At 36.5% G+C, this 22,520-nt stretch overlaps 1 protein-coding gene across 5 annotated transcripts in view; it reads left to right on the top strand.

Moving 5' to 3' along the window:
- Positions 1 to 22,520, top strand: part of ZRANB3 (zinc finger RANBP2-type containing 3) — a 487,195-nt gene that overhangs the window by 25,130 nt on the left and 439,545 nt on the right. For 4 of the 5 annotated variants that reach the window (XM_061443217.1, XM_061443378.1, XM_061443293.1 and 1 more), the window contains exons 5-19: positions 1,473 to 1,704; positions 3,980 to 4,065; positions 6,788 to 6,959; positions 7,360 to 7,488; positions 8,985 to 9,104; positions 9,828 to 9,947; positions 10,473 to 10,652; positions 12,064 to 12,216; positions 12,854 to 13,322; positions 14,262 to 14,465; positions 14,971 to 15,062; positions 16,862 to 16,963; positions 18,388 to 18,530; positions 20,491 to 20,634; positions 21,504 to 21,897. In XM_061443217.1, coding sequence (XP_061299201.1) covers positions 1,473 to 1,704; positions 3,980 to 4,065; positions 6,788 to 6,959; positions 7,360 to 7,488; positions 8,985 to 9,104; positions 9,828 to 9,947; positions 10,473 to 10,652; positions 12,064 to 12,216; positions 12,854 to 13,322; positions 14,262 to 14,465; positions 14,971 to 15,062; positions 16,862 to 16,963; positions 18,388 to 18,530; positions 20,491 to 20,634; positions 21,504 to 21,897 — 2,740 coding nt within the window. Of the gene's footprint in view, positions 1 to 1,472; positions 1,705 to 3,979; positions 4,066 to 6,787; positions 6,960 to 7,359; positions 7,489 to 8,984; positions 9,105 to 9,827; positions 9,948 to 10,472; positions 10,653 to 12,063; positions 12,217 to 12,853; positions 13,323 to 14,261; positions 14,466 to 14,970; positions 15,063 to 16,861; positions 16,964 to 18,387; positions 18,531 to 20,490; positions 20,639 to 21,503; positions 21,898 to 22,520 lie in introns of all 5 variants that reach the window. The other variant, XM_061443528.1, reaches the window with a different exon arrangement.

Genomic DNA, 22,520 nt, shown 5'->3' with positions numbered 1-22,520 from the left:
ACTAAAATAAGGATCCAATGAGCCTTTTTTTTTTTTTTAAGCTATTTAGCTAAAATGCACACAAACTTCATGCTTATAGTGCTGAATGCAGAAAGGAAAAATGTGGAATAGGGAAAATAATGGCAAAAATAAATGGCAAAAAATTCTGTTCATTTTCTGTCTTTAAGATTTTAAAAGAAGTAGACCTTAACCATTATCGCTTTTATTCAACAGCAGGGGAAGAGGAAAACTTGGGTTTCTGCTTGTTTTAACTCCCAGGAGGCTTCCCTAGCTGTAAGCGAGGTAGCTGTTGAACTAATTAATATTTTAACATTAAAAAATATTTTATACATTTGCAAGAAAATGCAAAAATGCAGCTACCAAACTTGGTTTAGCATTTTGTAACATTTTGCTTCCATATGTTCAGCCTGGATTTCTCTCCTTTCCATACTTGCTTTTCTTCAAAACTTTAGCAGTGGAATTTACTGCTTTAAGTTGTTTAACTTAATTTAAACAGATTAAAATATACTTAGGCATCGATTGATGTTCTTATGATTTCTAACAAAATTTTAAATTGGATGTTTCTTGACTAAATTGGTTACACCAACAATAAATAATTCTGTAAATTTTTTTATTCACCCTTCACAAAGTGGCAGGGGAAGTACTTGTTTTCCCGGTTGCTGCATTTATCTGTGCAGTGACAGCCAGAATCTGTAGTGCATTGACCATAGTGCCGGTGCTCTTAACCATTTCCTCTTCCATACCCAGAGGCATGAATGTACACATGCATGTACTTTCTTCCTCATAAATACTCAAGGAAACTTCAGCTTAGTTAGGTCTTTGATCTGGTGCTACTGGAGAACAAATAAAAATCATGCCAGCAGAGCAGTAGCATCTGACAGATGGTAGACAAGCTATGACTCCCATTCTGGTGACTTGTTTGTCTAACAGCTCTAAGAGTTCCTGTGCTGCTCAAAGGCTCCTGAAGGGCTACAGTGCTCTCTAGTGATTAAAAATTAATTTGTGCCTTGGGCCTATCAATGCCTTTAAATTTATTGTAAGAAGTTCCTTTCCAACTAAACACTAAATTTTCATCTTGTGCCTTGATTTTTATTATTTTGTGTGTTTAGGTGCTGTTTACATAATGTGCTCATAATGATCTGACTTGTGTAATATTTTTATCCAAAAAGTAGATTTGTCCTATGCAATACTCCTGGAAAGCAGCACAAGTTGAAGCAATGCAACCAGATAAAGAAACTTCCTTTTAAATGCAATGTCTGTCTTTTAAAGTGGCAGTGAAATGTGTGTGATTTGTAAGTGTGTGGTGTTAATATGTTTTAAACAGAAAAAGCTGTTATTATTAGTTTGACAGCCCACTAATTAATCAATCGTATGTATGTCCTTTTTGAAAAAAGTTTGGTGCAATTCCTTTGCTATTTCCATTTTTCTATAATGAAAGCTTGCTAAGAAAACTTCTGGATTTTCTCTTTTAGGAGGATATCAACCAGCAAAGTAACGATTCTAGGGTATGGCCTGTTAACTTCTGGTGCACAGACTTTAGTAGACGCCTTGTACAGGCAGAACTTTAAGGTAGTTGTGATTGATGAATCACACTACATGAAATCCAGAAATGCCACCCGTAGCAAGATTTTGTTGCCAATTGTGCAGAAGGCTCTTAGAGCTATTCTTCTTACTGGAACACCTGCTCTAGGACGACCTGAAGAGGTATTTGACATAGTGTTTTGGTTTTTAAGGATAGTATCAGTAATAAATGAACTATATTGTAGTTTACTTGAATATGTACAATTATATGCTTTATAACATCAAACCTGCACTTGCTGCATTATGAATAAGTATGAGAAATCAAAACGGTGTCTTTGAGTTGACTGCATTGACATTTTACAAACTTGTGTCACACTCATGCACCCGTGACGTGAAACGGTGTTTCCTATAAGAAATTAATCTTGCATGTAACAGACTGTTGGGTGGAAGAGAAAATAAGGAGCCGAAGTAGGTAATTATTTTGTTCTACTGTGTAAGAGAGTCCTTGGTAGGTAAGAACTTGTATTAAATCTTCTGCTTGATCATCTGATACAGGAAGTCCTTTATTTATTGCTGGTCTTTTGAATATTCCTAATGTTCACTTGCATTTCGTAAGTGGAAAAAAATACATCCTGTGCTTGTCGCAGCCCAGAAAGATAAATTTTCCCTTGGCGGAAATCCAGCTTACAGAACTGGGGAGGAGCAGAGATGAAATTAATTGGATTTTATATGAACCCAAGAAAACTGCCTTTATTTATCAAATGTAGAAATTAATGGAATATAAGAGCTAATTTGTGTCCGAGGAACTTGTAAGGGTTATATAGGTAATACTTTACAGTTTAGAGGTTCTTGCTGTGTAAATAGAACTTATGTCAAGACCCTTTAATTTGATCAGAGAGGTTATATCTCGAGAAAGAGATCCAGTGTATGAAAAAGGGCTTGGTGTATTATGAGTGTTTGCTTTAAACTTTAAAACAAATGTTTGTATCTGTGGGTATGGGCAATTCTGAAACTGCCTGCACCAAGATATTGCAACCAATCCTGGAAGACAAATTGAAATTAGAAAGTGTATTGTACATTGCTACGAAGATCAGTAAGTAACATTGCAAAAGGCCTTTGAAGAAAATTCCATACAAGGTTTCCTTGATCATGGTAATGTGGTCAAGACTGATGTACAAATGGAAAATTAATTCAGACATTTTTATAGTGACACCAAAGTTCTACCATGGCATATAAGGCAGAGTGTAAAAAGCACTACATCTCTTTAATCAGTTCTGTGTCATAAGCAGAATCTTTCTGTGAAGTCTTTAAAAGGAATATGTATAGGAAACAAAAAACGTGATTAATTTGTATTTCTGTACTTTTATAGCAAATAATTACAGGCAGTTTCTTGTTTGACCTAGATCTATATCAAAATAGCATTTCAGCTGGGTGATTAAATTGGGTTTGGTGGGGGTTTTGGGGGTTTTTGGCTTTGAGGGTTTTTTATTTTGGCTTGTTTTCTAATTTTTTTTCTTAATACTGCTTTTCAGTTCTCTGACTTTTGTCTTGAAAGAAGCCTGTGAAGAACAAGATTAGGCTACAATAATTTTCTTTTTGGGAGAGGTCACTAGCATGTGATTATGTAATATGAAAGCTTACATGACGGAAGTGATGCGCAGTCGATTTAAGAAGATTGCAGGGGAATGCATTTAGGAGAGAGCCTTCTATATTATTCTTTGTCTCTATGCTACCCCCTGCTGCTTCTGAATAGTGTGTCAGATCTAGTACTGATCTTTGAATCCCGAAAGCTTTGACAGTAAAACAGCCTATAAAGTAGGATTCTTTGTGGCTTTAGGTTCTTTAGGTTGTTTTTAGGTTCTTTAGGTTGTCTAAACTGATATTCACGTCCTGCTGTGTGGCTTTGAGCAACCTGGTGTAGTGGAAGGTGTCCCAGCCAGTGGCAGGGGGGTTGGAACCAGCTGTCTTCTAAAACAAAGCATTCTCTGATATTTAACAAGGAAGAAAGGCATGGAATTTCTGGTCTGTATTGTCATTGTCTGTTTTTTGAAGTAAAACTAAAGAATGAGTAGGTTTTCCATGTATCTTGAAACAGACTATTCATGGAATAGCTGTACGGAAGCTTTGCAGAAGCCCATGTACCTTGCAAACGACAGAAATTGCATTTTGAGGAATAACATCTTCTTATCTGTGTTTTCTTGTCCATTGTAAGTCTATTCTAAGTCATCATCATTGTGTTATGATGTTCAGGATACTCTCTTCTTTGAGGGCCTCCCAAAACTGTCCTGTCTCAAGGCATGTGAACACTCCTATGAAATGTTTTTGCATGCATATCAAGCTGTGTACTTTGTGTGCAACTACTGAATGCAAATTTAACACAGTAATCATGTAATAATTATTTCTAAATAGTCTTATATTTGCAGGCAATTTTTCAGTATCACTTTTTTTTTAAATGCAGCTTTTCATGCAGATTGAGGCACTGTTTCCAAGAAGATTTGGAACCTGGAGTGAATATGCCAAAAAATACTGCAATGCTCGTGTCAGGTATGTCTGTACTTCATAGAATCATAGAATAGTTTGGGCTGGAAAGGGGCCTTAGAGATCATCTTGTTCTCGGGACAACATGCTCCACTGCCTCACCACGCTTAGTGAAGAATTTCTTCCTAATATCTAGTATAAATCTATCCTCTTTCAGTTTAAAGCCATTCCTCCCTGTCCTATCATTACCTGTCCTTGTAAAAGTCTCTCTCCAGCTTTCTTGTCAGCCCCTTTAGGTACTGGAAGGCTCCTCTAAGGTGTCTTCAGAGCTTTCTATTCTCCAGGCTGAACAACTCAGGTTTCTCAGTCTCTATTTTCCTGTAAGTGTCTTTGATTTTCTTGTCATGTGAAGTGAGAGGATCAGTAAGTAGTACTTAAGTACCATCCTGCTTGGAAATCGACGGTCAGATACCATCTCCTCCATCAAAGAGGGTTGACAAAAGGATAAATTGGTAGGAGACTTTATTTGAGGAAAAAATGGAAGGTATTAAAGTCTGAAATAAAGTGCCAGGACTTCAAAATTATTTACAAATTTACTGTTGCTGGTATGAAGTGTGTAGGTTTTACCTTTAGAGATGGAGTGTCAGCTATAGCTGAAACTTTGGAGTTTCTGACTGTCTTATGCTCATGTCATGTAATAATTTACATCTCTCTTTATTATGGGATCTAGTGTTTTTGCTATCCTACCATGCATGGCTGGGAAGAAAGTACAGTACTTGTCTCTGTATTTTATAGATTGAGTAAAAGTAAAGGTATAAAACTCCCAGAAGCACAGTAGTGTGTTTGTAATTCTGTTTGAAGGATCAAATGAAGACATTTTAACTTCTTGTCCAACACCTTGCCTCCAATTTCCTAGGTAACCTTGCTCATTACGCATTTTTTACACACATGTGCCTAATGAATTTTAACCCATTTTTATCCCTTGCGTCTTTAATGAATTTTCATCTTTCGTGTGCTTTAACTTGTTAAGGAGCATTCACTTCCTTCTGACTTACTTCCCTTAGCTTTAGTTTAATGATTGGTTTCTCTAGCTATATTCTAAAATAGAGGGGATAGAGGAAACTGATATAAAATGCTTAGTTTTATCCATCTGAATCTGATACAATCTGGAATGAAAGAAGTTATGAGAAAGGAAGAACCTTTAAAAAATTCTTAGATAAGATTTCATATCTGTAACTTCAAAGCAGTAGATTTTGTAAGCTAAATTTGGTAGAATTTAGATTTATTTTTTACAGTAATAATTACATGGTTTCATTTTCATAAAACTTGTTTATCTCCCTCCATCATATACATTTTATCAGCATTTAACTTCAAATAACATGGAAGAGTGCTGTCTAATTTTCAGAGAAAAGCTATTTTTTTCCATGGTGTTTTGACTGAATGCATCTGTAATTTTCACACCACAAGTGTGCGTGGGTACACCATGGTTAGCTACTCAGTCATAGATGGTTAACTTATTTTTGGAATACCATAAATGTAATAGAAATCAAGTTCAGGGTCTGGCAAGTTTTCAGTAAATAACTTTGTCTTCATGACCTGGCTGAAACAAAACATCCTGTGGTAATAAACCTGATAGGATTATTTTATGCAGCACTTTCTGTGAAAATGCTGTGGTTTTTTTCTTTAGGTGTTCATGGACACCTGTTTCTAAAGATGAGGTCCAAAGTATTTCTGTGTTTTTGCTACCATTTCTTTTATATCCCCAATGCGCAAGCTGGAGGGAGGAAACCTTTCTGAGGACAGCCATATAAATAGACCAAAGAAGGCATATGAGTAAAATATGATGCTGTTTGCCATCTACGGAGCATTCTAAGTGTTTTATGCCAATAGTTCACCGCTGCAGAAGTGAGTCCCTGTCTCCTTCCTAAATGATTATAGGCAGCCAAGTAAAATACCGTTGGTAAGGCTTAAAATTATCTGATTGATTTATTTATTTATTTTAAAATACCAGTAAAATTGCATGCTTGCAGCATACTCTCCTGGCCTTGGAAAATGATACCTGGGCTTCTCTCCAAAGGCAGCAAAATCTGTCACACTTGTTATTGTGTTATCTCTTGGCAGTGTTGACAGAGAAAAGCTGGTGCTCCTGCTGCAACGCTTCCTTAACAACAAAGTGAAAAAAGTTAATAAATTCTTTTCAACTTACAGCTTTTTAACCTTAAACCCACTTCCTCTATTTAATCTTAATCATTAAATAGTATTCCATTTAAAGATGGTATCTTAAGCTTTAAATCCCATCTCTGACTGTAACTAGGAGGGAATTTTTGAGGAGGGAAACAAAGGAATATTAATGGTGATCTTTGCAGCTTTCATGATAGCTTCTTTCTCAGTTATTCCTCTCTATAATATAATAAAGAACATTCTCATGGTGGTGTATTTTTCTCAGCAGTCCACTGAAACAAGGATTATAAAATTATACCTGAAACTTTTGCTTCCTGTAGAAAGGGAAGTGTAGCTGGCATGAAATACAGGATTGTATACATCTGATGAGTAGTAATGCCTGCAGACAGCAGTATTTGCTGGGAAGTCAAAGCAGCTCTGGCTTTAACGTTGGAAAGAATCAGACAGAAAGCAGTCATCTCTCTGGTGTAAACAGGAGCACCAGGCATTGTCACCTAGCACACTTTCATATGTAATAGTGTGTTTTAAAATTAGTTATGTACTGAAGGTTTTTGTTGAATTTGGAAGAGCTAGTTTGTACCCTCAGTTTCTGATTTTCCATTTTCAGGTTTTTTGGTAAAAGGGCTCAATGGGACTGTAGAGGAGCTTCAAATTTAGAGGAACTACACCAACTTTTAAGTGAAATAATGATCAGAAGACTGAAGAATGATGTTCTAACTCAGTTGCCTCCCAAAGTTAGGCAGCGTATTTCATTTGACCTCCCACAAGCTGCAGCTAAGGTAAATTTTCCACTTTTGCTAACAACACATTTGTTAGTAAATAGTAATATCTGTGTCTTTGTATGTATTTATATGTATGCATGTATATTATAGGTGGTTGCAAAGAATGTGTGAGTATATAACACAGCATCTCTCGCTTTTTTAAAAATATAACGAAGTATGAATATAGCAATTTTTGTGGCATCAGATAATGATAAAATTCACTGTAATTTTAGTACAGACTTCTTCCTTTCTGTCTTACTTTTCCTAAGATTTTGAATCCTACAGTTAACTTCCAGCCAAATTTAATAGAGTTCTCAAAAACACTCAGTTTTTAAACATTTTATGCTTGAAATGTATATTTTGAAGTAGAATGCGCTTTGTACTATGTATCTAACCACTGATCTCTTCTACCAATTAGAATTTAAATACCACTTTTGCAGAGTGGGAGAAATTAATGAGGAATCTGAATTCAGATTCTTCTGAAAGCCACTTTTCTGAAGTCATGAATCTGATCACACGCATGTATAAAGAAACAGCCATTGCCAAAGTAAGTGTGGAAGTCTTTTCTTAATATATTTTAAATACCCAGTCTGTTTTTAACTTAATAAAATTAATTGTATTGGCCTGAATACTAGATGAGGTTCAGGTTTCTTATAACTCAATGTGGACAAATGCTCTTTTTTTCCCTCTGTATGTTTACAGAATAAGCTGAGTCCCTGAACTAAGTGTTAAAACTGTTACTGATTAGGTGTCCACCAAGATGCCTGAGACTGTCCAGAAATACAGCCTTCCAACAGCACTAAATGCATTTGACAGACTTAGGGATATACTGAATGTGGATGCTTCAGAGACATACATACCTGTGTGCCAGCAGCTGCTGCACCTGACCCAAGATGGTGCTGGTGCAGCCCTTGTGCAGACTGTGTTCTGTCAGTGCTAGTTCTCCCCGTGGATAAATGTGGAAGAACAATCCCCTCTAGCTGGTCTCATTGAATGAGACCCCATGTTTTTGTATTTCGTCCTGTAGTACTGTAGCTTAGACTGTAGGGAAAAACAAGTTAATGACCAAAATGTTTTACATGCCTACTTTTTATCCTGCTATCAGGCTTCATTGCACTGACCTATTTTTAGAAAGGGATAGAAATTCAAACAAGTTCTACATGCTGCTGGAGCAGGAAGACTTGAGAATCTGACCAACTCCCTCAGGTTGTTTTTTATCCCTATCTTAAAAATGTCACTGTGGTTCAGTTGCTATTTCTTCCCCACTTTTCTGGTCTCTCCCCTCTGGAAATCCATTTTCAAATAGAAAGCTAAAAGACAAAGAGAGAAAAAAAGAAATCTGAGGCCTGCTGCAGTGGGTATTGCACTAACCACTGATAACTGATGAATTTTGTTATTAACTGTCACTGTTACTTTTGACAGTTTTTGTAAAAGATATTGAAAATTACATTTGACACAAAGGAATTCTATGAATGTTTCAACAGAGAAATGTTACGATTACAGTATCATGAAAGTATCAAAATTATTCTTTCAGTTTTGAGGTATGGCTTCATGTGGGTGCAGCAACAGTTCTGATTAAACAAGATCTCCGTTTGAAATATGTTTGGACAGAAATCAGTTCTGATTTTTTTTTTTTTTTAAATATGGCTTAATTCTATGATTCTATGAAAACATCACATAATGATCTTGTAACTAAAAGGGGTTTTATCTACATCTTAATCTGGCAGAAGTGTCATTTTTCTGGAGGAAGTGCTAATTCTGTGATTATTCTTTCATTTATTTTATTTTTATTTTTAGTATAACTGTTCGGATTTTTTTTCCTGAGGTTTCTTGACAACATAAATTTGCATATTTTTTTTAATTTGAATAATCTTATCTTTAACAAAGTGTTAATTTTGTTAAAGTCTTAAATGGATAACAGAAAGAATTGAAGTTTTACCTTTTCGTATTATAGGAAATTGAAAGACATTAAAATAAAAACAAAACTGTCTTTTTGAATATCTTGTTTGTCTTAACTAATGAAAATAAACTCTCTTACTTCAGGCAGGAGCAGTAAAGGACTATATCAAAATGATGCTTGAAAATGACAAACTGAAGTTCCTAGTTTTTGCTCATCACTTAAGCATGCTTCAAGCCTGTACAGAGGCAGTTATAGAAAAAAAGGTAATGATTTAACAAATGCACACACAAATTTAACTTCAGAATTTACAGTTACATATGAGCTTTGTTTGAATTCAGTAGAATTACCTGTGTGTGCAGAAATTTATGGATTTTAAGTATATACACGTCAGTGCCACTGGATTAAAAGGGTTTGTGATTTTGAAGAACTGTTTTATATCCAAGGATAATATAAACACTTATATTTCATATGATACCTTATTATTATTGGCAATATTGTAGGCAGTTGTTTCCCAAGTTTTCCTATCAATGTGCTTCTGTCTTTTTTTCTTTTACAAAACACTGTCATTGCACCTGAATATTTAATTCAAAGCAGTAAATATGTTTGCAAACAACCTTCATAGTATATTGATCGTGGACTCTAAACCATTGCTAGGGAATGGTCACTAACTTTGCTGTTTTATATTGTTATTATTATTTTGCAAATGATTGAAATTTTAATAAGTCATGTCAGGGAAATTACAGATTCTGCTGTGGAGTATTGTATTTTAAGACCTGATGTTCGTTGTCTTCTCCTTTTGTAAACAGGGAATACGAAGTCTACACTTCTCTACATAGAGGCTTATTTGTAAATCAAAGGGCAAAAGAGTACTGATATATCAGTTACAGGAATAGAACAGATGTTTTCATATTTTTACTGGGGGACAGAGGGTGATTAGATCTAAAAATGGACGCTGATAATGTAATTTTGTCTCTGATATGTTATAGGTTCGCTACATACGAATAGATGGAAGTGTTCCTTCAGCAGAAAGAACACATCTTGTCAATCAATTTCAGAAAGATCCTGATACCCGCGTTGCTATTTTGAGTATTCAAGCAGCTGGTCAGGTAGGACAAAAAATACGTGAAATAAGAAACCTGAAGAGTATAGATAGTAAAGGCATTGGTGACAGAAGTGATTAACTGAAGGCAGTTTATCTTCATGCCGTATGTCTTTTTTAGACTCGTATGTTATCTAACATTTTTACAAATAATGTTAACTCTTTAAGCCTCTCATGAAATTACTTGAGCAAAAGCAAGATCAGCAACAGCATCTCATTCTTGAATATTAGCAAAATTCTATTTCTCTAAAAGTACCAGATGAATAAGAAATAGATGTTACTTCTGTAATGAAAAGCAGTATGCAGTCTTTGTACAATATTGAAGTATTTTCTGAATCTTGCTTATATCTGAGGCCCAAGGAAGAAATCAGTGTAATAGGCCTGTCTGTTGTTGAGATGGTCCCTTTTATTTCTATGCAAGAATTTCCTGTACAACCTTTAGATTCCGCTCCCCCCCCCCCCCCCCCCCAGTTCAGATATTCAGTTGTTTGTGGAATCTTTTTTCTAAAATACATATACTTATTCCGTTTAGGGTTTAACTTTCACTGCTGCTACTCATGTTGTGTTTGCTGAATTATATTGGGATCCAGGCCATATTAAGCAAGCAGAAGACAGAGCACACCGAATTGGGCAGTGCAGTTCTGTGAATATTCACTTCCTTATTGCAAAAGGAACAATGGATATTTTAATGTGGGCAATGCTGAATCGGAAGGTATGTGTGGAGTAGAACCAAATAATCAAGAACCTGCTATGGTTAAGATAGCACATAAGTGCATGTATGCATGTACCAAATAACATTAACCTTCTTCCTTATCTGGAGGACCTAGAATTGCTAGTCATCAAAATGGCCATGTCTGTTCTGAATTAGTCTTTTCTAGCGTTTTATTCTCCATTTAAGATCCAAACATAAGTAACTTCTTTCCAAGATGAATGAGATGGTTCACATCTATAGATTGGGGTTTTTTTATCTTCTAGCTTTTTATTGCTTTGGTTGTTACAATTATAAGGTTTGCTGCACACTAATGACAGCTAGAGTTTGGTGTGGGATTTTTTTTTTTGACTGGATGAGTATTGTGCTTTAATTGAACTTCAGTTCTGAGAGGCAGAAGCATTGCAGTAATCTTATCATCTGTTGCCAGATTACACAGTCCTTGTTAGGAAGAATGGTTCCATTCTGCTTTCTTTGCTAACTTGGAAGATCTTTGAGAATTCAGAGTACTAAGAAACATAATTTGGCTGTTCTACTTCTGTGACCTTTTTGTAGCCTTTGATACCATTCATTCATGTCTTGTTTTGACAGCTGAGGTGTGTTAGTCTTCTGCCAGCTCTTGTTTTCAGACATTTCCAGAAGTGTCAGTGTAGAAAGAACTGCCTCTTAAACTCTATTTGTCAGAATCATTTGAGATTGTGGTTACATGGGATTTATTCTGATGGAAATTCTGACTTCTTGTTCCTGTACGTGGCTACCCGTGTGTTGTAGGGATTCAGTTGTTTGTGTCCGTACAGTTTCTGTATTGGGAAACTGATAACCTTTTTTTTTTTTTTTTTTTTTTGCCAATGTTTTCCTCTCCTGCTGATGAGTCCTCACAGCTTGAAGAATCTGGGTACTACAGACTGTATTTGATGTTCAGTTGGGGATTGAAATTCTGTGTTCTATTTACCGTAGGTACCTCTGAAAAAATCTCCCATCAGCCTGGCACATTAAGAGTCTCCTTAAATTTGACATAGATGAATCTCAATATATTCACTAACAATTTAGCTGACAAGTTCTGCCACTAAACTGCTTTTTTAAATTAAGTCTGCTTTTGTCTCTTCATTCCAAGCGAAAGGTGTTAAGGTTGTAAGAGAGGTACCCAATGTATACTCTTAAATAAATGCTGACATTTTATATACAACTTTGCAAGTCACAGTGTGCTAAATGCAGTACTCATTATTATTTGTGCAGAAGTGGGTACTGGAACAGGAATAGTTTTAATCACTGAAGTTATTTTGAATTAGTACAGTTTCTTACTTTGCAAATGCTGAATTAAGTTTGCAAGGGAAGAAGATTGAGTGAATGTAGGTAAATAAATTTGTTCCAACATGTGAATTCCTTGGAAACTATGCAAGTCATCTTTCTGCAGGCCAAAGTTACAGGCAGCACCTTGAATGGCAAGAAAGAGAAAATGCAGGCTGAAGAAGGTGATAAAGAGAAATGGGATTTTTTGAGTTTTGCTGAGACCTGGACCCCAAATCAGAGCCTAGAAGATCCGAAAAATGAAATTCTGTTTACACATGTGAGACTCAAAACTTACATTTTTCTGTTTTATTTCATCAAAAAAAAAAAGTAACTGTTGGTTGCGTAAGCTTTCTGTGCACTGCAGACTTTACTAATGGAAAAGCACTAAATAAGTAGAAAAAGTAATTAAAATTCCACTTTAAAAGTTAGATGAAGTTGGGAAAAGTGCTCTGCTGGGTACAGATGTCATCTACAGGCTTCTGGGGGGGTTCTTAGGTTATGTTTGGATGACTGACTCGCACTCAGAGTCACGTAAGTAATACCTGTTTAAACTACATCTTTAATGACTATACTAAATTTAATTGGCTGTTATTTTAAAAATAGTGCTTATAAGCCTTTCCTTGTAATAAACATAATCAAAAAAGCCATATAGCATATACCAGGTCTGTGTATTTGTGGTGTTTCAAAGTTTTGTGAGAATATTGGAAATACCTTTTACAAAACAGAAGAGGAATGGTCAATTGCGATTTCTGCTAGCTGTTTGTTCTTGAGGAAAATATCTTTTGTTTCCATCTCCAAAGTAAAAATAGCTTTTTGTATTAGAGGGTGATACTAATGGAGGAAAATAGTAATTTTAACAGCTTTTGATGCGGTACTTATGAGGGGGGTTAACATATTTCTTTCCCCTTTCCTAGTTTGAAAAGGAAAGGCAGCATGACATACGTTCTTTCTTTTCCCCCAAATCGTCCACTGAGAAGAAACGCAAAATATTTTGTGGTAGTGAATCACTACATAATGATTCAGAGCCTTCTGATGGTACAAAAGAAGAGGATGCAGTGCAGAGTAATGAAAACCTGGATTCCGCAATTATAAGCGATGTGAATACAATTTGTCATGAAAGTACCTGTGAACCTGAAGCAAAAAGAGCAAAAAGCCTAAATGGATCTACTCCAGTCAACTCCAGTAAGAAAAAGAAAAAACCTTTGACTGGAAAAAAGCCCTTTTTGTTTTCAGAAAAAAACAGTGAAATCCTTCCTTGTGACTTCAATACTTCAAGCAAAAGCACAGCCTTAAATAAAGTTTGGCACTGTAGAGTTTGCACTTACACTAATAATGAATTCCTCCCTTATTGTGAAATGTGCAATTCTCCTCAAAGTGGTAATGGTAAGTAACATGTGCTGCAGAGAAAAATCTGCATTTTCAGTTGTGATTAGCTTCAGAAAATACAGTATTTTTGAACATACAAATCCAGACAGAATATGAAGAATGCTGTCTTTACGTGAACAGATACCCATTAAGTGATCCTTCTTGATTGTGCTTTTCCCAAGCATCTTTTATGTAAGTCTAATTTGAAACAAATTGAAAAGTCAGATAAATGTTAACAGGATATAAATTCTATGAGGAAGGATGTATTACTTGGTTTTCTTTGCAGTAAATGTAGCTCTCCTTTTCCGTGAGGTTTATTGTTATTCTAAATCCAATGAAATGACAAACTTTTTCTCTACCTCTCAGAACTTAAGTGTGGTATTGGAGCTTTATTAACTTGGGTATTGTGTGTTCGTTGTGAGAGACATTATGTGGAAAATATGGCATTTCTTGCTCCAGCAGGTCAAAGTAGATTTATTTCATTTAGCTGGAAACTTAATAAAACGTTTTCATAAATCTCTCCCCATATTTGCATTTTAGTTGCAAAGGAAGGAGTAAGGTTTTTTTCTTTCTTTTTTAAATTTTATTTAAGTTTCTGTGCTTGTTCAAGTAAGGACAACTTCTGAATTTCACAGGTATAGCTCAGTGCCTGGAAAACTACTTTGTGTGTTTATGGTCTACAAGAACTGCATATAAAATAGAATTGCTAACTGCATTATATTATTATATAACTGCATATAATTTGACAAATTAAACTGGGTGCATGAAATTGCAGAGATGGAAAACTTTGTTCCATGTGATTATACTCCTAATATTAAAGTTAGCTCTAGTTTTTTAAGTTTTTGGTTTGTAGTAATATTAGAGAATAAAATGCAGTTTCTTTGTATTTCAATTGCGTAGTCCTGTCTCCTCATGCGTCCTGATTAGGTACCCGTTTGTATGTTTCTTTGTCTAAAGTTGAGAGAAATTGTGAAACTCTGATGAGCCAATCTGAAGAAGACATGTCAGAGGACTCAAGAAGAAATGAAGAGAGAGCAGGGTGCAGTGCTGAAGACAGAAGAGAAGATTTGGGGGAAACAGTGACCCAGCAGTCTGTTGAAATCGGCAAACATGAAACCATTGGAATTGAAAATGAAGAAAGTGAAAAAAGATGTGGAGACGGTAAGGTGGTACTCTATGAAAGAATTATTATATCCCATTGCAAAACTGTATTAAATGCCTCTGGCATGAAAAACAACATAAAAGCCTACACATCTGGTAGACATACATGCACTAGCACATGACTTTCTCGTTTTAGCCTGGGATGTTTATTGAATTTTGACGATGGATAAACCCAGCCTTTCTGTACAAGTCCTGAAGCAATACAGAGTTTTTGGCTGACTTAAGAACTGTGTCAAACTAGCATCTGTGAACCTGTATAGTTTTATTGAAACTTATGATGGCGTTTACTTGCTTTCAAGGCAGCCGCTGGCAAAACAGATGATAGGTAATTCATGAGAAACAGGAAAATAAAATACGCAAATATCTTAAAAGCTGGCTGCTTGAGCTGTGTAACTCATTAGGTTCCTCTGGAATTAGATACATGTAAACATTTGTAATTTCTGAATAGACTGAATGGAGTGAATGAAGAAAACTATTTTTAATGTTAACATTTTTTCTCTTACAGGAGACGTAGATAAATCTGACACATTTCAATTATATGATGGGCTTTTGTTTTGTGCAAGCAAGAATACTGACAGAATTCACCTCTATACAAAGGTAAACCTGAAATATGCACGTTTGTTATAATTTTAAAATTACAAAGTAAAATGTTGTCCTATGAAATGTGCTTATCTCCTTTCCTTTTTCATACTTTATATAAAAAGACCAATATTTTTGTATTAGTGGAAATGTACAAAAATTAAGTAGGTTATCATTCTTGTTCTTTTACTCAGTCAAACTAGGTAAAATTCTCTATATACGTAGCTTCTAACACTTCTCTTAGCTTACAAAGTGCAGCTAATACATTATGCTCAGCTCATCTGCTGCAAGCATTAGTTGTTTAAGATTCTAAAAACTAGAGAAAAGACAACTTAGAGGGGATCTCATGAATTTGAATAAATACCTCAAAGGCGGGTGTCAGGAGGATGGTTCCAGGCTCTTTTCAGTAGTGCCCAGCGACAGGATGAGGAGCGCTGGCCGTAAACTAAAACACAAGAGGTTTCACTTCAACATGAGGAAGAAGCTCTTTATGTTGAGCACTGGAAGAGGCTGCCCAGGAGGGTTGTGGAGTCTCCTTCTCTAGAGACATTCAAAATCCACCTGGATGCATTCCTGTGTAGGCTGCTCTAGGTCGTGCTTTGGCAGGGGGAGTTGGACAAGATGATCTCCAGAGGTCACTTCAACGCTAATGGTTCTGTGATTCCTTTTTTATCATAGTGTCTTATCACCAAGTATTTTTAATAGAAAAACATTTGAAATAAAAATGACTGAATCCTGACTAAGTAACTAAATAAAATAACGTCACCATATTTTCAGAAAGCTTGATATTGGTGCTGTATGTAAGTCGGTAACTTCGTGAATAAAACACATCATCATTAATCTGCAATGGTAATGGGAGTATTGAAACTAGCAGTTGGCAGTTTTCCAGGTAATTTTTCAAGGGGGAGTCAAGACTTTCCAATTCTTTTTTTAAGGGATAGAAAAGTTCACAGAAGATTTCTTCAAAGCCACTGAATGAGTCAGGGTGTTAAGGTGCGACTGCAGAGCATCACAGAAAACTGAGGGCAAGCCTTTGAGATAATACATTTTTATTAGGCCAAGTGCTGTAGCTGGGAAGTGTCAAAAAGAGCATCCTCTTATATCTGAAAATGTTTAATAAACTGTATGCTGCTTCCTAGTTTCACACATTTTATTTAAAAATGAACATGCATTTTGGATGGTACTTGGGAAACTGTATATTGGTCTCCATTGCTTTTTGGCTCAGATTAGAGTTTCATTATGCCTGATATGGCACAAAAATCTTTCTGCTGAATGATGAGACACTTTTCTCAAATGTTTGTGATTCATCAGTAAGTTCCGGGGTCATGTGTACCCAATGGAAAGACTTTTTCCTTGACAGTTAAGTGGAGGAGAACTTGTTCAGACATTTAAGACAAAAAAAGATAGGTTATAATAAAGACTGCTCTATCTAGGATTCTGTTTGAAATTGTAATAAAGTGACATTCTCTAGTCTACAGCCATTCATTTTCCTTGGAAATTCAATCAAGAGGATTATCATTTCAGTTTCTTAATGTAAGGCAGTTTCTGTGTCTGACCTATTTTCAAAGGAAAAAAATTCAGACATATTCAAAGTTAAAATTTTCACCCTGTCTACATTTACGTGTATTAATGTCAATCCTATTTCTTGCATCCGTGCTGTTTTCATACCTCTGTGGGTTATTGTTTTTTTCTGGAAAAATCTTAACCTTGAGGAACTAAATTTGGTAGGAAGGGAGGATAATTCACTTGAAACAGGTATGATTTTTTTCTAGATTATGCTACATTGCATCTGTAAACAAAATTGTTTGCTTGTCTAGGATGGTGAACCACTGAATCACAATTTCATTCCATTGGACATACAGCTGGATAACTGGGAGGATTTACCAGAGACTTTCCGGCATAAACAAAATCGTTCATTGGTAAGAACAAATTCTACTGACACAGGAATATAATATTTAATATGGAGGGCATGGACTTAGTTTTTTTAAATAAATGCAGAACACTTTCAGGCCTTGGAACTAGGCACAGTTTCATCAATGCAAGTAGATCTCATAAATGTTGATGTGAATATTAATTACGCAGTCTGTTACTTTGGCAAATTACCATGCCTTCTGTTAACAGTAGATGGAATCAACCAGACATAATTTAATTTCTCATTTGCAGGATTAGTAGCTAACATTTCTAAGTCAACAAAATAGCTTTTTAAAGGTTATGACTTACATGGGGCACACTATGGGTAAGAAATGTGTTAGATTGTATCAGAGCTGCAGTTATGAGCATGGCTCCATTCTCACTTCCTCCTTCGGTCTTCTAACAATTTTCAAAGCATTGTAGGGCACAGCTCCACTCAGACATGAAGCTTCAGTTAATTTAGCAATAAAGATCACATTTATAATGGTGTTTGAGAACATAAACACTGTAAACCCAAGTACTCAGTCAAGTAAGGAAGTACAGAATTTAAACTGGCCTGGAGACATTCAAGACCAGGCAGGATACGGTTCTGGGCAACCTGATCTAGATCATTGCAGGGGTGTTGGGCTAGATGATCTTTGAAGGTTCTTTCCGACCCAAACTATTCTATGATTCTATGTGCAATATTATCTGCTTAACATAGGGTTTTTTCCATTTAAAGAGAAATGTAATTTGGAAAATCAGATTCTGTCATACAGGAACAAAACTTGATTCTTTTTAGTAGGTTCTCCAACGAGGTTGGAACTTAATTCGTAAGACACAAACCTGACAGATTCAGCCAACATTTCTGTGAAGCACCTAATGAGTGGATAACACAAATGTTGCTGAGAGATTTCATAGCTATTTGCTAGACTGAAACGACCAGTTAAGAATCCCATGCTTGTTGGAATTGGGTTGTCCATAAACCCAATTATAAATGCTGTTCAAGTAATGGAAGCAAACTTTCCTTTTCTGAGAGACTGGCTGCAGCAGGAGGATGGTTGCTGTAAGAAGAAAATTCCTTTGCATGTCTCTTTTTCCCATCAGCACAGTCTTGCTTACACAAAAAAATTTACCTGAGACTTTATCCAGAAACCCTTCTCCTATGGCTGTATCTTCAATTAGTAAAGGCTGTTTCAGGCCTTATTTTCTACCTTTTGGATCAACAGACATAGCAAAACAGTTCTTGTAGTTAATGCCAAAGCTGTAAGTTCTTCAGCAGGTGAGGGTGGGGGTGCTGCAGCTTGTGTGAAAAAGGACCTGAAGGGGCCATCTCCAGTAGTACCAGCTCTTTTCATCTAATTTTGAATGTATTAATTCATAGCACTCTTTCACTGTAATTAAATAATTCTGTAATATCTGTCATGCTGCTGACAATAGCATTCTCTACCAGATCCTGAGGTTTGTGAAAGAATGGGGTCATCTAACAGCAATGAAACAGAAGATTGTCAGAAAAAGCGGTCAGATATTTTGTAGTCCTATTCATGCTGCACAGGAGTTGTCTAAAAAGCAGTCAGTGGTCAGCAGCACAAAAAGGTATGTGGTTTTTAATTCTTCTTCCTCTTACTAACTGCTGTAGGAAGTTTGATATATTTAATGTAACTTTCAGTGGAATGATGTTGAGACTAAATGGGTCATTTGGTGATTGTTTGTTGCACAGTGACAAATGTACGTAGGCAACCAAGCATGTCAGTAAGTATGTTGGAAAGGAAGTGGAAGGCTTCCCTGTCCAGCACCGTGCCGCATTCAGCAGCTGTTCTGGCTTTGCTGCACTGCATGTTTAAGCATCTGGAACTTGCCAGAGATTTTTGAGGAATATCAGTGGCTCAACAGAAAAGTTAGGGTCAAAGAATGTTGTTTTCCTCATCTGGAAGCACAAATAAATCATTAGTTGCCATCAGTGATACAATGTTCTATTAATAATTCATGGCTTACTCCAACTCTTTCTGATACTCAGTTTAAGCAGTTTCATTCTCTGGGAATGACATTTCTCAAAACTACTGTTTTCCTTGCTGGGTGTCACTGAAAAGGGCGAGTGTTTAATCCTTGTTAAAACAAAATTTACCCTTTTTTTTCCACTTTCTTTCCTTTTTCTGATATGCTGTCTTCCCTGGCAGACATTCAGAGCTTCGGAGTTGTTATTACTCTCCACAAAACTTCTCATGTGTACAGGTTAATTCAACAAGGTGCTTCTGCAAACTGTAACCTTTTTATTCCTCTCAGTTCCTACTGTTAAATTCTCCAGGGTGACTTTATTTTGGCTGTAGGTAAGAATTTAAGTAAATAAATAAGAGATTGTAATCCAGGTAATAAAAAGAGAAGCAGCAGATAGTAAATGTCTCTTAACCTGATATCTGAGTGTGCCCTTCCATGAAATATAGGAAATACCTAATTGTGAACCATGTTAGAAGACCTACCATAACCTACAGAAGCCTGCTAAGGTAGTATATAGGGTTTGGTATGTTTATAGTACAGAGAGGTGTACTTAGGAGGAGTTGTCTGAATAATGGGGTTTGGAAGAATGATCAGAGTGAAGCAATTTTACAAGTTTTATTTAAGAGCAGTGGTGTTTTGTATGTTTTCGCATTAAAATAAAGTGGGTTCAAGTGTAACAAATGGAGCAAGGAGACCTCCAGAGCTTGGAAAGTTTCTTGGACTTCATGTAACTGAAAGCTTTCAGGTTTCACTATCAGGCAATATCATAGAATCATAGAATAGTTAGGGTTGGAAGGGACCTTAAGATCATCTAGTTCCAACCCCCCTGCCATGGGCAGGGACACCTCACACTAAACCATGTCACCCAAGGCTCTGTCCAACCTGGCTCTGAACACCGCCAGGGATGGAGTATTCACAGCTTTGGGTAGCCTGTTCCAGTGCCTCACCACCCTTCACAGTAAAGAACTTCCTAATATCCAACCTGAACTTCCCCTGTTTATGTTTAAACCCATTACCCCTTGTTCTATTGCTAGTCCCTAATGAATAGTCCCTCCCCTGCAGCTTTATAGGCGCCCTTCAGATACTAGAAGGCTGCTATGAGGTCTCCATGCAGCCTTCTCTTCTCCAGGCTGAACAGCCCCAATTCTCTCAGCCCGTCTTCATACGGGAGGTGCTCCAGCCCCCTGATCATCCTCATGGCCTCCTCTGGACTTGCTCCAACAGCTCCATGTCCTTATGTTGAGGACACCAGAACTGTACAAAGTACTCCAGGTGGGTCTCACGAGATCAGAGGAGCAGGATCACCTCCTTCGACCTGCTGGTCACGCTCAAATTGCTTTTATTTTTTAATTGTTACATATCAAAACAACTTACCTGTTTGCCAGTTAGAGCTGAATCTGGGTTTGGAAAAATGTATATCTTATTTAATATGGAAGTATGATGTATGCTTTCCCAAGCTTTATTAATTCCTCATCTGGGAATACACCAATCTTGTTGCAGCCAAAAGTGAATATTCTTTGTTCCCTTTGTAGTATATTGACAGAATTATTAATTCCTTTAGGTATGTGACCAAGGAGGATGTTGCAGCAGCTTCACTTACCAAAGCTAGCAGCAGTGGGGGCAGTGTTCGCCTCATCTCAAAAGAAAGTGGAGTTTATCTGAAGAATGAAAATGCTTCTACTGAACAATCAGGTCATTTCACAAAGTAAGTTCATTAATTCAGTGAGGTGATAAAGCGTTTTCTCCACAGTTTGGTTGGTTGGTTGGTTGGTTGCATTTTTTTTAAGGTACCAGATTATGTGCTGTGAGTGTTTACCTTGCTGAAGTACAGTGTTTAGATAAAAAAATTGCTGTAATGCTGCTAAGGAGCTATGTTTCATTCTTAGAACAATTTAGATTACATCTTTTGTCTGATGATACAGCTGCTAAGTAACTGATTAAAATGAAACAAGAAAATAGCTACACAATTTAGCTCAGGCCTGTTTGTGAGGTCAACAGCAAACTGGGGACACCGTATTTTCTTCTGTTTTGCCTCAAAATTTAGAAAAAGGGAGAAAAGAACATAAAAATTGGAGACAGAAAATGCCCTTTAAAAAATGTTATTAAACAAACAGCATTTATCCTTGCCTGGAGACAAGCCTTGTTTAGTGTAGGGAATTCAAAAGGTAGCCATGAAGGTTTCATAGAGAAACCAGGACGTTTCCTTTGACTTTTTTACTTCTGTTAGAGGGGGCTGCAACATTTACATTTATATGTGCATGCCTGATAAGAAAAAAAAATTCTTTATAAATACAGCATTATTTCAGTTAATAATAAAGTGTACATGTGTAAATATAGTAAGATATGCAAAAAACACCCAAACGTGTTTTATTGACAAATTTTAAATGGAAATGTAAACCAAGTAGATGGTTTGCACTGTGCATGTATCAACCTAAGCAAGATATTATTTCAACTAAAATTGGTATTTCAGAGCATAAAAGACATCTAATGGAAATATACATTGCTTAAATCTACTGAATTGCATTGCTGGGTAACCTCCTTTGGTGACAGCTGTGCTTTGTTCTCTGCAAACAGGTTGCTTTCGAAAAATGGAGGAGGTCCCTTGGCTCTTCAGTTGGAGCAGGCTGAAGCTGAAGGCTCCTCCCTATCCAAGGGTTATTTGCAAGCCTTGGACAGTCAAGGGAATCCCCTCTGTCTTAGCTGCCAGCACCCAATAGCTCAGCTTGAGCAAGGCTGCCAGACCCGTCCCTGGGACACACGATTCTGCTCTCATGCCTGCCAGGAGGACTTCTCAATCCGCTCTAGTCAGAGCTACCTGAGGACTAAAGTGTTTGAAATTGAACATGGTGTTTGCCAGTTTTGTAATCAAAATGCCCAGGAGCTTTATCTCAGCATCCGAGATGCACCCAAGAAACAGCGTAAGAAACTTCTGGAGAGTTCCTGGATGTCTCACCTTCCACTTGGGCAGGTAATAGTACTGTTTTTTAAACAGTAACAGCTAATCTGTGTGTTCATGTAGGAGCGTTGAGAGAAATCCAAAATGTTCTTCTTGCAGGTTTAAGATAGGTTAATGTAGCACCAGCAACAGAGTAGGAAAAAACAAATCCGTAACAAAACTAAACACAAGAAATCTGAATGTCTTCTAATGACTTTTTTCATCTCTAAACGTCACAGGCATCAGAATTCTGCACTTTATTAATGAACTTTATGGTTATGAAACTTAAGAATGGATGTGGTCTAGCAGTGTGAGGTTATTCCTACTTTGCAGAATGTTTGGTGTAAGAGCTTAAGAAAAGCTAGTTGTCCTGGCTCCCCTGGTATCACCTCAACGTGCATCACAAACTGCCACTATTCTTCACAGTTGTGATTAATTCTTCAGTGACTTGAAGGCAATGGATCAGGGAGGGAGAATGTTCCGATGTAAAGTGGTGCTTTTATTCATAAACTATTAATTTCTGCTGCAAAATTGGATTTCTGCTTCAGAAGCTACTGATTCTAAGTTGTTTATAGAAATTCTCCAGCCACCTGCTGAAGTTTGGGAAAGAAAAACAATTTACCATTGGAGGTGGTATGCATGAGATTAGCTTTGTT

The sequence above is a fragment of the Pezoporus flaviventris genome, unplaced genomic scaffold (genome assembly GCF_033815535.1).
Source record: "Pezoporus flaviventris isolate CSIRO_AGI_PZ_B2104156 unplaced genomic scaffold, CSIRO_AGI_Pfla_v1 ptg000001l, whole genome shotgun sequence".
NCBI lineage: Eukaryota > Metazoa > Chordata > Aves > Psittaciformes > Psittacidae > Pezoporus > Pezoporus flaviventris.
This window is presented reverse-complemented; position numbering and strand designations above follow the sequence as displayed.